This window comes from Patella vulgata, chromosome 3 (genome assembly GCF_932274485.2).
Source record: "Patella vulgata chromosome 3, xgPatVulg1.2, whole genome shotgun sequence".
Lineage (NCBI taxonomy): Eukaryota > Metazoa > Mollusca > Gastropoda > Patellidae > Patella > Patella vulgata.
Genome location: NC_065881.2, coordinates 68,266,356 through 68,280,181, shown reverse-complemented (window position 1 = coordinate 68,280,181; position 13,826 = coordinate 68,266,356). Strand labels below are relative to the sequence as shown.

Sequence of the window (13,826 nt, the reverse complement as noted above, 5' to 3'; positions counted from 1 at the left end):
TTTTATTAACATTTATCCACATGACTAATTAAAAGTAGCGAGAAATAATGACTCATACACGTCTCCATGACAAGTGTTCAAAAACGAGTAACGCGTTCTGTGACTTAAATTCAGCATGAAATTAATTATTAGTGGCCTTAATCCATGGTGTGGCCCGCCAAGGGAGACAACTACCAACCCCTTTCCTTATTGTACGTAAACAAGTTTATTTCTAATTTAGTCATTTTGTTAATTAATTATATGTTATAAAGTAGCCGATTAAATACCTTTGCATAAAATTACAGAATTTTTGCAGTGAATAACGTATGCGTTGCACACAATCACTGGCGTCAATGGATGGCAGAATTGTGAAATAGTCGTCGACTAGGCGTAGGCAACTAGCCAACTATAAAATACAGAGACCTAGCTAACTTTCGACAGAATTAAGGAAAGTTAAAAACAAAGTACGGGTAAAATTAAATATTTAGCTTATGGGATAAACCAAAAACATGTAGATTATTGATGCACATATTAGGAACTTCACTAAAACGTAAAGTGGATAGCTACGTGATATCCCTCCAGCTGCTCCAGTAAGATAAGATAAGATAAGATAAGATTTTATTGTATCATAACACCCATTTCAGGCCGCATACAATTCATATACATGACATAAGTAACATGACAAAAAATAAATAGCAATATACATATATATATTTATAAGAATACTAAACATAAAATACATAGGTTCATGTTAAAAGTGAAAATATCTATCAGAAACATTACTTCAAAAATGTATAGATGTCAAAAGGATAAAAAAATAAAATGTGAAGTTTTGCCTTGTAATACCTTATTAGGTCGAGGCTTGATTTCTACGTTGAAATGCTTTATATATATAATGGCATACACTCACAGAAACTGAAGGGGGAGGGTCAAATAGTTTTTCAAACGTTATGGCCAAATTGTTGTTACTGAATGTAGCAGAAAGAATATTTAGCCTAAGAGATTGATAGTGTGGACATTCAATTAAGAAGTGAAATTCGGTTTCTGCTTTAGAGAGGGAACAGAGTGCACATAGTCTCATATCAGGGGGGACGTTCTTGTACCGGCCCCTCTCTATTTCTAGTTTATGGGAACTCAATCGTAGTGCGGTCATAGCAGACTTGAAGTTTTTATTGTGTACATGAAGCAAATAATTAGCTGGATAGTCTATAGTAGGTTTTACAGTGCCGTAAGTTCTAAGTTTTGAATTGCCAGAAATATATTCGGTTTTATAAATAGTATTGAATTGGGACCTTATGGCCGTTTGAATGTTAGATTTTGAAAGTTGCAAGGGAGATAAGTTGAACTGGTCCATGAGGGAGGATATTGCTGCTGACCATGATAATTTGGGATTTGATTTGCCTATTTCTACATCTTCCACATATGCGGCGGATAGTAAAGGATTTGTACGTTTTATGTCGGGTGTATTTAATCTTTTATAAAATAGCAACATTCGTTGGTAAATTTCAATTTGAATTGGGAAGATACCTAGTTCAGCCAATGATCCTATGTTTGATGATTTTTTGGGTTGGAGTAAAATGGATTTGCAAGTTTTTATTGTGATTTTATTATGCTCCACATAGTTCCATTTGTGTAAATTCACATTTCTGCTATGTACGTATTGTATTTTTTAAAAAAAATCACATTTTAGCTGAGAGTTAAATCAGTGGTTCATTTTGTTTGTGTCTAGGTATATAAAATGTAAAACAAAGCTTGACCTAAATAGTCATTTATTTAAATATTCTAGCCTTATCAAGCTGATTCTAATTCTGGTAATTTACGATTCCCCAATAACTGAATAAGTGTGTGTATGTGGATTTATTCTATAGACTCTATTTTCTTCTTTCTTTTTTTTTTTCAGAATATTTTGATATAGCAGATATTAAAATTAACAACAATGGCTCAACCATATCCCCATATGAATCAGGTACCTGGTGGAACAGCTGAATGTGTAACTAAAGTTGATATCAGAATTGAATGTAAAAATTTACTAAATAAAGATGTAACGTCTAAATCAGACCCCTGTGCTGTTCTTTACATGGCAAGATCTGGTGGAAATTTATCGGAGGTAATTTATAAAGAGTACTGAATATTTGCTTAAAATGAGCTCACATACACATCCATTTTTTTATCACTTGACAGAAATATTCACAACTTGAACAGATGAATGCTAAACAAGTCGAAGTGCACAGACGTACTGCATGTTAAATAAATGAATTTGGTTTTTAGAGTAATTACCAGTACGGTAGGTCTAGTTTTATTTTTTCCTTTCAGATTGGAAGAACAGAAAATATAAAGAATTGTTTAGATCCAAAATTTTCTAAAAGCTTTACTGCCAATTATTATTTTGAAGAAGTTCAGAAGATTACAATTGCTGTTTATGATTTAGATAATACAACCCCTAATTTAAGTGACGATGACTTTCTAGGCCAACTTGAATGTACCCTGGGTCAGGTAAGCAATGCTTTCTAAACTTACCACTCAGAATCTAATATAACTATCTTTAATTACTATGGTTCTTTAAAAATGCAGACATTTTAGCTCTTGGCCAGTGAAAGGACTGAATTCTTCAAATATTTTATTTTAATTGTGAATAAAGGCTCTGGTTATTACCACTACCTCATCTGCCATATTTTATGGATATAATTCAAATTGCTGAATTTAAGAGGTTTTCTTTTATCTTTGTCAGCCATTATACTCTGTACTTGCTTGACAGGATTGCTTGACATTAATTTTTAGAGCCAGCATGGAAGTCTTTGAGGTTTGTATTGGGTGGCCTGACAAGCCATCGTCTATGTTCTAAAAGTGAATATATTTTTGTAATTTATTTTTTTCAGCTTGTTTCCAACACACCTTATGTTAAACCTTTGTTACTAAAAAATGGACAAAAAGCAGGAATGGGTACTATCACTGTAAGTACAATTAAATTAAAACAAGGTGTTTTGTTTCATTTTTCTGATTCTAACACGACCTAGCAATCTAGCCTTCTGTTTGACATGTAGTGTACTGCCAGTGCAAGTTGAATTTATATCAAGGATAAGAATCATTCTTTATGTAAGTTTGGATTTTCAAATTCCACTAATTCAACTTTAAAAGCATCAGCACAGAAACGGAATGTTAATTTCATTCCATGTAATATTACTAGTAGTTCAAGCATTTTTATAAGCCAGTTTTATAATCAAGCCAGCTCATAATAGGGTCATGTTCCTGCGAGTTTTACAACATCTAGCCGTTGCTACATTAGTCTGAAATTCCGAAACTTTTACATAGTTATCTCTCTTTACCACAGACACGTGATACAAACACGTAAAGAAATAGATTCGTTTACAGCCGTTGAAAGGGTTTTTTTTTAGTTGAATACCTCAATGAAAACCAAAGAAAACAACCTTACTAGCAAAATGGAAGAACAAAAAATAAATTAGAAAGATTTGGACTAAATTTGAAGTGGGTTAACCAAAAAGCGAAAAGTTCCAGCAACCTTGACATTGAACAAACCCTGAACTTGGCAACTCGATTATCACAGCTAGACGTTTCAGTTGGAAAGCATGTGACTTGGTATTCGTGATGTCAGGAACCAATCGAAATTAGTGCCCAAAAGTGTAAGTTATTACACAAAGGCCTTGATAAGACATACAAAGTTAAAACGAGATCAGACCTTCTATTGAAGATGTAACGGGGTATTACTCATGGGTTCCATATCTGCCCTATATGCCGGTCATGACTAAGGGCTATGGAAAACTGGATCTGACCCATCAGTGATTTCATTTCATTACAACGGTTGTTTATATTGTTGAATACATCAGTTGTTTATATTGTTGAATACATCAGTTGTTTATATTGTTGAATACATCAGTGGTTTATATTGTTAAATACATGAACTGTTTGTATCATTTTATACATTAACTGTTTGTATTGTTTTATACATTAACTGTTTATACTGTTGAATACATCAGTTGTTTATATTGTTGAATACATCAACTGTTTATATTGTTGAATACATCAGTTGTTTATATTTCAGGTAAGAACTGAAGAAATAAAAGAAGGTGGAGAAATTCTCCAAGCAACATTCAGAGCCACAAAGTTAGATAACAAAGTATGTATTAATGTTTGGAATATATCAGATACAAATTTTTAGAGTGTGTCCCCTTTTACTATTGAAAATAGGAGCCATTAAATTTTCTTGTAGTAGGACCTGCCTCAACATCAATGCACATTTCTAGATATGTTGCATCTATAGTAAGAATATTTCCATTTTCTTTAAAGATTACCATGATTTTCTATCTCTAAAAGATGCATTATGTAAAAGTTAGATAAGAGTTGGCTGTTTTCGCTATAATAATAGATAATGAAAAGGGAATATGTTGAAAATTTGAGTCAATTACAGGTCCTTCATTCTGTTTTTGCCGTTAGAAAAACAATGTAGTCTCGATTGTCATTGCTACCATTGTTACGATAATAAACAAAGTCTTGATTATCTACTTTTTAATTAAAGCATTAACCAGTAATCAACTTAAATCCGTTGAAAGCAGCATTGATTATGGGCTTGGCATGTAAATAAATGTCTAATTAATGATTTATATAACATTTGAGGACAAATGAACTATCTGTATTAGGCAGATTTAGCTCTTACATAATGCATCTTTAATGGATTGCAGTTAAAAGGGATATGTTGTTTTCAGTGTTTCTCTATACTAAATATTATTATTTTTGTCAATTAATTGTGTGTATATTTTTTTCTCTAAGGATTTTATGGGTAAATCTGATCCGTATTTAGAGATATTAAAAGAAACAATGGATGGTTCATGGCAGGTTGTACATAGAACAGAGGTAAGTTATAAAACAGTTATTACTCTTTCCATTTGTGTATCTATATCTCCAATCTAATTACAGTTAAATGTAAAGTATTTTTCTTGTTATATGCCCATTTGAATCATAGAGACTATTGGATTTTAACACCTGTTTCACAGAGTTATTACATCATTCATATTTTAACTTTTAAAGCTTAGTACAGAATTCATAATGGATTTGATAACAAAGATTTCCGAATTAGAAAAACAACTTTGCTGTTTATATTAGGTCACATGTACTTCTTGACTAATCAAATAGTCTTTATCGTTAAATATTATTGTGAAATATAGGAAAGCATGTTATGTTAATGATTATGAGGGTTTTTTGGGGGTTGCATGATAGAAAGTCGGTGTAGTGCAAAAATCAAAAATAGTAATAGAAACAAAACTGTATTTTAATTATCCAAGGGTATAGTGTAGGAAGACAAAATAAGAACTACTCTGGTAACTAGAAATTTGCAAGATGGATCATAATACCCTTGGCCATATCAATTTCTCCAGATTTTTTCTATAAAATGTAAATTAGTAGGAAGGTAAAATTTCATTCTTGCATTTGTGTCCGTTCTAAAATTTAATAATATTAGATGAAAATGTTCAATCCAAAAATGATTTTGTCATTTATTGACAGGTTGTTAAAAATGAGCTTAACCCAAGTTGGAGGCCATTTTCTATTCCATTACAAATTTTATGTGGAGGTGACAGGAAAAAGAGAATTAGGGTGAGTATTATGGTTAGGATTATATATAACAAGTCTGTATACTTATTTGGTATTTTATTTTACAAAGATTAACTTAGAAAATAAAATGATAGATATTGAATAAAAAATTATAGATGTCTATTAAGCCTGCAGTAAATTCATTGGCAAGGTAGATAAACATTGTGTACTTATATATGACGTAGTTAGTGAAAATTAAAGACACCACAAGCTAATGTGTGATGTAATGTATATTAATTTACCCATCCTTCATGACCTATTATATTTGTGACAATAGAAAGTATTTTAATAGTTTATATTTATTACTTAATAAAAAGTGCAGGAGGACCGCACTACATGCAAAACCAAACCTACAAGACACACCTGCAGGTAAGACAAACTACATAGACATTGCAAGAAATAAACAACAAATATGAAATCAAGTGAATGGATCTGGGGGCCAGTCATAAGCGTCAACTGTGCTGTACAGATTTAAAACAGAGTAGTTTCAATTATTAAAATTGATATGTCTTTTTAAGTTGGTATAGAGTTTATGTAGAAGCATGTATCCAATACTTGAATATTGTGTTTTATTTATATTAGATGGACGTATATGATTGGGATAGCGATGGTTCACATGATTTAATTGGAGGATTTATAACAAATATAGAAGAAATGACAGCTCAAGGAAAAGAAGTAAATAATATTGTTTAATAATTCTTCATTCCAACATACAGTATATTATTGTTTCATTAAAGAGCTAAATCTGCCGATTGCAGCTTTTCATTTTAGTTTCAAATGTTATAGCAGGTTTTTATTTTAGTTTCAAATGTTATATAAACTATAGACATTTGATTTATTCACATGACAAGTTTATAATCAATTGGCTAGACTATTGGATGGCTGAGATTTAAATGGATTAAAACACCTGTGAGATTAAAAAATTTAACAATACTATGTCTAATCAAGACATAGCCTTGATTGTGAAGTACCGTGCTATGATAATAAACAATCTACGCTACCCTTTCAAACAGTCATAACTTCATAATAAATTAATTTGAATACAATTTTCAATATATTCATTTTTCATTATCTATTTTTGAATTATTATAGCAAGAATGGTCAACTCTTCATCTGAATCTTACATATTGCATCTTTCAATTGCCGGCACATGTGACTTATTACACTGTAATCGGAGTATTATTTAATCTTGTGTATTTAGCACTAATTTCTTTCGCATTCATTTAACATCAAATCTTTGTTTAAAAATTTGTAAAAAATCTTTTAAAATCACCCAAAAACATCTGATTTGTACATGTGTCAAGTTTAAAGCTGACTGATTAATTTTGATAATGATTGTCCAATTTACAAGTGTTTAATTTCTCGATCACTGTTAAATAATAAACAACCCAATTGATCATTTATGTATAATGATTAATTTTTGAACAGTGGTCAGGAAATTAAATACTTGTAAATTGGACATCCATTATCAAAATTAATCAGTCAGCTTTAAACTTGACACAAGTACAAATCAGATAATTTTTATGAATTTTTAAACAAAGATTTGATATCAAACGAATGTGAAAGAAATTAGTGCTAAATACACAAGATTAAATGATACCCTGGTTACAGTGTTAGCAGTAATACCTTGAAAAACCCATGAGGTTAGGCAGACGATATTAATTAATGTTACAATCATGAGATTGTTAATGTGATCAAATATAAACAAAATTTGAACATAATGATCCTAGAACCCAATATAACTCATTGATTGTATATTATGTAATCTTTATTTAAATTATTACTTTTTTCAATTGTAGCCGTCCTGGCCTTGCATAAATGAAAAGAAAAAAGCAAAAAAGAAAAAGTACACTGATTCAGGAGTGGTAATTTTGACATCTTGTAAGGTAAAGTCTTTTTGAATATATTTATTAGATTGTGAGTGAACAATGACTACAACAAACCCCAACTAAATCTGGCCTGTACAATAATTAATATTATGTCTTCTATTTGCAGATAACTAAAGATTATTCGTTCTTAGATTATATTTTTGGTGGTATGCAGATTAATTTTACTGTTGGGATAGATTTTACAGCATCAAATGGTAACCCACGGGAACCATCATCTTTACATTATATAAATCCAAATCAACCTAATGAATATATGCAAGCTATCAGAGCTGTCGGTTATGTTTGTCAAGATTATGATAGGTAAGAAACCCCTGAATCAACCTAATGAATATATGCAAGCTATCAGAGCTGTGGGTTATGTTTGTCAAGATTATGATAGGTAAGAAACACCTGAATCAACCTAATGAATATGTGCAAGCTATCAGAGCTGTGGGTTATGTTTGTCAAGATTATGATAGGTAAGAAACACCTGAATCAACCTAATGAATATATGCAAGCTATCAGAGCTGTGGGCTATGTTTGTCAAGATTATGATAGGTAAGAAAAGATAAAAATTCACACCTTTCATAAATGCATTTTCTCTTTTGAGGCAGAATTTAAAAGGGCTTTAATGGGAAACAACTCTTCTATCCTTTTTTTTATTTATTCTTATTGTCTCCCCTTAGACAACGAATTGCATGATGATTTAAGGAATATAAAATTTGATATAACTATTAAAGTTGTATCATGCTAACAAATTCATCAATTTCAGAGACTAAATTTGTTTTAATTAATTTGTTAATTATGTATTTATTATAGTGATAAATTATTTCCTGCTCTTGGATTTGGTGCCAAAGTTCCACCTCGGTATCAAGTTTCTCATGAATTTGCTATCAATTTTAATATGCAGAATCCATATTGTGCTGGTAGGTATATTATAATGACTTCAGAATTTTCAATCATGAATCCAGAATTATATACATTAACTTGTTTTGATGTTTGAACATAGAGAAATAGAACTATTATGTTTATACATATATTTATTTAGTCCTTTCTATTCACAATGGAACAGAGGGCCTTCACAGTAAATTACATTGATTTCAGTCCAATACTACTTCTCATTAATTTGGGTTGGCTACATTCCAAATCTACTTTCTTTGTTTCTTCCCATGGAATATCAACAGTCTTTAAATCAGTGACTTCAGTTTCTTCTCCTGGTCATACTCACTTTTACCTTTCATATGATGCTTGAAGTAGTACAAGGTGTGTTCAATCCATCACCACTTGTGTTATTTAATGGATTCACCTATGGTTGACCTGTTTGTTCCCTCACACGTTTTTTTCCTTTGAGATGTGATCTAGCCATGTAATATGACTTATTATTGAACAGGAATTGAGGGTGTGGTACAAGCGTATATGAATTGTATAACACAAGTACAGTTATATGGACCAACTAATGCATCACCTATTATAAATCATGTTGCTAGATTTGCTGCTACAGCCCAACAAGAAGAAACAACTAAAGGAGCTCATGTAAGTTTAAGATACACACATGGAGATGGAAATGTCATGGCTTTCTATTCTGATATTTTTGTTCAACTATTTATAAATTTCAAGATGGGAAAACAAATCAGAATTCTATTAAAGGTTAGACTTGATTTTCAGTCCAACCGAATCTCTGATATTGAATGGACATGTTCTTAGTGTTTATTTATTGCAACTCAATTAGAATTTGGTAACTTTGATCAAAAATTATTATACACAATCTTTCTGTGTACTGCCTCTCTCTGCTTCAACAATAATAATATCCCAGACAAGTATGAACGGTAGATCTTATGGCCTGTTAATATAAGTCATGGGTTCAATCCAAGATCAATGTGTTAATCCCGAAATGACATGAAAGTTGAACACCTCTCTCTCTCCAGAATTATTCTGCTGATAATTTTTATCTCAATTTTCATATTTTTCAGGCCTACTATGTTTTATTATTATTAACTGATGGTGTTTTAACTGATATGGCTAATACTCTCTACAGTATAGTTCAAGCATCTAAACTACCAATGTCTTTAATAATAGTAGGAGTAGGTAATGCTGATTTTCATGACATGGATACATTAGATGGTGATAATGGAGTATTAAGAGCACCCAATGGTCAGTCTGCTGTAAGAGACATTGTTCAGTTTGTACCATTTAGAGATTTTAAACGGGTAAGACATGTCACTGTACTATCTATACTTGTGAAGAACCATTTGAATCACTGTTTGGGACATTACAATTGAGACTATATTATACTTTAATATAATCAAAAAGTTTCCCCAGTGACAGCTGCGGTAGTGTCTGGACAACCATATCTATAAGCCGGCTGTAGTGTTTTTATTGCGTCACTTATTACACATAATGGTTAAGTATTTTAGGCTATCTTTTAGGTAAATAGGCTATTGATTTGCATTTTGATTTGCATTACTTAAAGCCAATTGTATTAATTGATACCCTATGACATCCAGGACTATTCCTTTAAATTATAATAATGTATTTGATTTTTTTAGGCAAATCCTGCTGAATTAGCTCGTCATGTTTTAGCTGAAGTACCAAAACAAGTAACAGGTTATTATAAGATGAGAGGTATGATACCTAATGTAATGAAACCCAATCCTCCACCACCATCAGCTTCTTCATAATAAACATCTCCATTGAAGGATATTACTGCATCTCAATAATCCAGCTATCTCAATTTTCCAACAAATATCTGGAACAACTTATATATACTTAAAGTTGAATTCTTACTGATGGTGCAAGACTTTCAACAGTTGGCAAAAAGGGTACATATATACAAGTTTGAAATGTCACACCACAGAAATCAGTCAAAGATGGACTTTCAAGTAGATTTCAAGTGAGTTTTATCTAACTAACTAGACATTATGAGAATGGTTTGATGAGACTAGATAATACCAACAAGTGTTTTACAATTATTGTTGTAATTTATAAATTAAATCCACGTTCTCTGCCTTATTCCTTCCCTCTTCTTGTTGGTAATGAATGTTTACTTTTCATATGATCTTCATTGTTATTTGCTTCACTAATATAGGGCTCTTATTATAGTATTCTTTGAAATAACTTACTTTGTTTTACTAATATTAACTTTTTCTACACTAACATATATTTTCCCTTGTATAAAAAGCTAAATAATGATATCATTTTGTATTCTAAATATTACCTGTAGCTTTATTAAAACATTTTAAAATTACACCCAGTATTATAAATAGTTTAGGGAAAATAAAAAGATAACAGGACTTGCTTTCATAAATATTTAACATCATTGTTAGTTTTTCTTTATGTATAGAATGTACATGTTATACTGCTAAATCACACATGCCTGGTGAGTTGAAAAAAAAATAATTAGTAATTTTTGCTTTTAAATCATGTATATGTTTTGTCTAATAAAATGTACATTTGTATATTATTTTATAGTGTGGACCACCATGCATAATATTTTAGTCAATTAAATTAATTATTAATATCATTCTTGATACCTCAACTTGCAACAATTGTGTTAATAGTTAGTACCTACTGGTCTGTTAATATAGGAAGTAGATTTTCAAGGCATTATATAGTAGTCAGTGTATATGCCATGGTATGTTTTATATAGTTTATACAGAATAGACCCAGCTCTATTAAATATTTCAGTAGTTAAGTAGACAAAAAGTTATATTTATGGTTTTTTTTAACTAATCTGGTTAAAACACAAATCCTATTTCGTTTTTTTATAGTTCAAAATTTCGTTTTACTTGTCTTTACTACACTAGGATCTGGAAGAGTTTTTATAGAACTCGCGTTCTGGATGATGTGAGGGATTAGCCAATGCAACGGCTAGTTTTTGCTGTGAGATGCACCGAACTGTAGGTAACCTACTAGAAACGTCAATGTTGATTGGTTAATCAAATGTCTGATGTCTTAGGGTCAAAAGCCGCTCATATGACCCCTGACGTGACCTTCCACTACAACCTTTCAGATCTTCATGTAGTAGAGTCCATCGAAAGTATAAAAAGTGGAACGAAATATAGATCTGTATTTTAATCAGGTGGTTGACATCTTGAAACACCCAAGTTAGAAATATTTTAAAACATTGTTTACTTGTTAATTTTTTAAATTTATTCGTTTTTTTTATACCAAAATACTTTCAGAAATTTATACAGAATTTTAATATTTGTAAACAAAATTCAAATTACTTTTTATACGCCCACATTGAAATGTGGTCGTATATTGTCGTGGCCCTCGTCCGTCCGGCGTCCACAATTGCTTGTGGACGCTCTAGAGGCTAAAGTTAATATCCGATTGACTTTAAATTTATATACAATGTTTTAGGCAATGAGACGAAGAAGCCTATTGATTTTCAGCGATTTCCGATAATTACTGCCAGAGTTATGGCCCTTGATCACTTCAAAAAATCTTGTGGACGCTCTAGAGGCCAAAGTTAATATCCGATTGACTTTAAATTTATACACAGTGTTTAAGGTCATGAGACAAAGAAGCCTATTGATTTTCAGCGATTTCCGATAATTACTGCCAGAGTTATGGCCCTTGACCACTTCGAAAAATCTTGAGACGAACAAGTATATTGATTTTCAATGAATTTTTATGACTTGGAACAGCTAAATTCATGATACAGTATTAAAAGTTTTGTATACAAAACGTTAGCATGGGGCAGAACTTTATAAAAACCAAACAAATTCTAATGGTTTTCTGAGATGTTGCTCTTAATCAGATTTTAGTGTATTATAAATGTTTCATTACCGAAAAAAGTAAAAATATGCGACAACTCTTGTTGACTGCCCGGACGATTTAGCTGCTGTGGGCGTATGTTTTGTTGCCTGGCAACCTATCTTTTTTTTTTATTAAAGTGTAGTAATTACACATTAATTCGTGTAAACATATTGAAGATTTATGTACTAAGATGTTTTAATAGATTTGGTTACTATTTTTCTGTCTTGACTTAAATGGGTTTTTTAAAAATATTTTATGATATTTTTAATTTCTTTATATAATTTTTAGAACTCTACGTTATATGAATAAACTTATAAATAATACTGTGTTTTTGTCAAGACTTTTTTGACATAATCTTAGATCTAGTTATCTGCAAATCAACCTCAAAACTGATGGTAACAGATGTGGATGTATATATGTAACCACAAATTATTAGATCACTTCAGTTTGTTTGTGAATCTCTCCTGTCAAAACTAGCCCCTACTAAAACTGAATTAGTATATAGGCAGTGCCGAAATATCAACTTGAGTCAATTCATAGAGGACATCAATATTGAAACTGTCTTACAAAAGAATTAGACTCTGTTGATGATACGCGGTCAGTTTTAAATCAAGCCCTTATTGGTACTTTAGGCAGACATCAGACCCTACATTTATAGTAAATGCAGGGGGACTGCACCACACACAATTACACAAAACAAATCTACAGACAAAACACAATACGCAGAAATCACTAACAAACGTACATATGTTAGAGGGCCGAAATCCCCTGACGAAGGTCAGGTTTAGAAGTGCACCATCAAACATAACCAGTACTCATCTGAGATAAGATCAACTAAGATTAGATATCTTCGTGATCTCATATCCAAGCTCAATAACTTTAAAACCCTGTTTCAAACTTTCAACAACCTTACAAAAGACTCTTCTGGAGATAAGTACCCATCATGTTTGGACAAAGATACTCTATCAGAGGTTTTCTCATTAGTAAGATAAACAAAATCCTTGATCTGATGTGCCTGAGACCAAACAACCGATCTCCTCACTTGACAGTGTAGATGACTCGAAGCGACTGACATTTAATCTAATTTCTCTAATAATGCAATCTGGACGCTAAACCAACATGGCATTTAAAGATATGTTTACCAAACCTGCTTCAGATATTATTCACTTTAATAAATGATTGCATCTCTAGCTGCCAGTTTCCAACTACATTCAAAACAGCCCATGTAAGACCATGTACAAAAGTTAAACCTTGATCCAGATTGTCTTAAAAACTACGGACCAGTATCAAATTTATCGTTTGTTTCGTAGGTCATCGAGAAAGTTATTGTTGAACAACTCAAAGAACATCTAACTCATGAGAATCTCTCAGTAATTATTGGAAATCCCTGGAAATTTATAGGCCTCATGATCTTAAACACTGGGTATAAATTTAATCAGATGATAAGTTTACAAACCCTCTACAGTGATCAAGGACCACAACCCTGGTAGTAATTATTGGGACCATTTTTAGACTGTTTATCCTTTTAAAGATGCAAAAATGCCTAGATCTGCACTTGCCATACTATAAACCTAGCACTTATCAGTTTAGCTTTATTAAAGATTAACACAGAAAGTA

At 31.4% G+C, this 13,826-nt stretch overlaps 1 protein-coding gene across 2 annotated transcripts; it reads left to right on the top strand.

Moving 5' to 3' along the window:
- The first annotated feature begins 158 nt into the window (after window positions 1-158).
- On the top strand, window positions 159-12,535 carry LOC126815697 (copine-3). 2 transcript variants are annotated; one of them, XM_050541576.2, is made up of 14 exons: window positions 159-191; window positions 1,880-2,086; window positions 2,293-2,472; window positions 2,856-2,930; window positions 4,037-4,111; window positions 4,762-4,845; window positions 5,494-5,583; window positions 6,163-6,255; window positions 7,380-7,466; window positions 7,576-7,769; window positions 8,268-8,374; window positions 8,839-8,981; window positions 9,419-9,655; window positions 9,995-12,535. In XM_050541576.2, exons 2-14 carry the CDS (start codon window positions 1,916-1,918, stop codon window positions 10,124-10,126), a joined length of 1,668 nt encoding a protein of 555 aa, XP_050397533.1. In that variant the 5' UTR covers window positions 159-191; window positions 1,880-1,915; the 3' UTR covers window positions 10,127-12,535. The 2 variants fall into 2 exon arrangements, with proteins under 2 accessions (XP_050397533.1, XP_050397532.1); XM_050541575.2 differs by having other exon boundaries at window positions 180-443.
- The last annotated feature ends 1,291 nt before the right edge of the window (window positions 12,536-13,826 follow it).

What these genes read in the sequence shown, in the direction of transcription:
- LOC126815697 (XM_050541576.2), top strand. Translation starts at nt 1,916, where the DNA reads ATGGCTCAACCATATCCCCATATGAATCAGGTACCTGGTGGAACAGCT. An exon ending in TGACAGCTCAAGGAAAAGAA is followed by an intron (nt 6,256 to 7,379) that starts GTAAATAATATT and finishes TTTCAATTGTAG; the next exon opens with CCGTCCTGGCCTTGCATAAA. An exon ending in GTTTGTCAAGATTATGATAG is followed by an intron (nt 7,770 to 8,267) that starts GTAAGAAACCCC and finishes TATTTATTATAG; the next exon opens with TGATAAATTATTTCCTGCTC.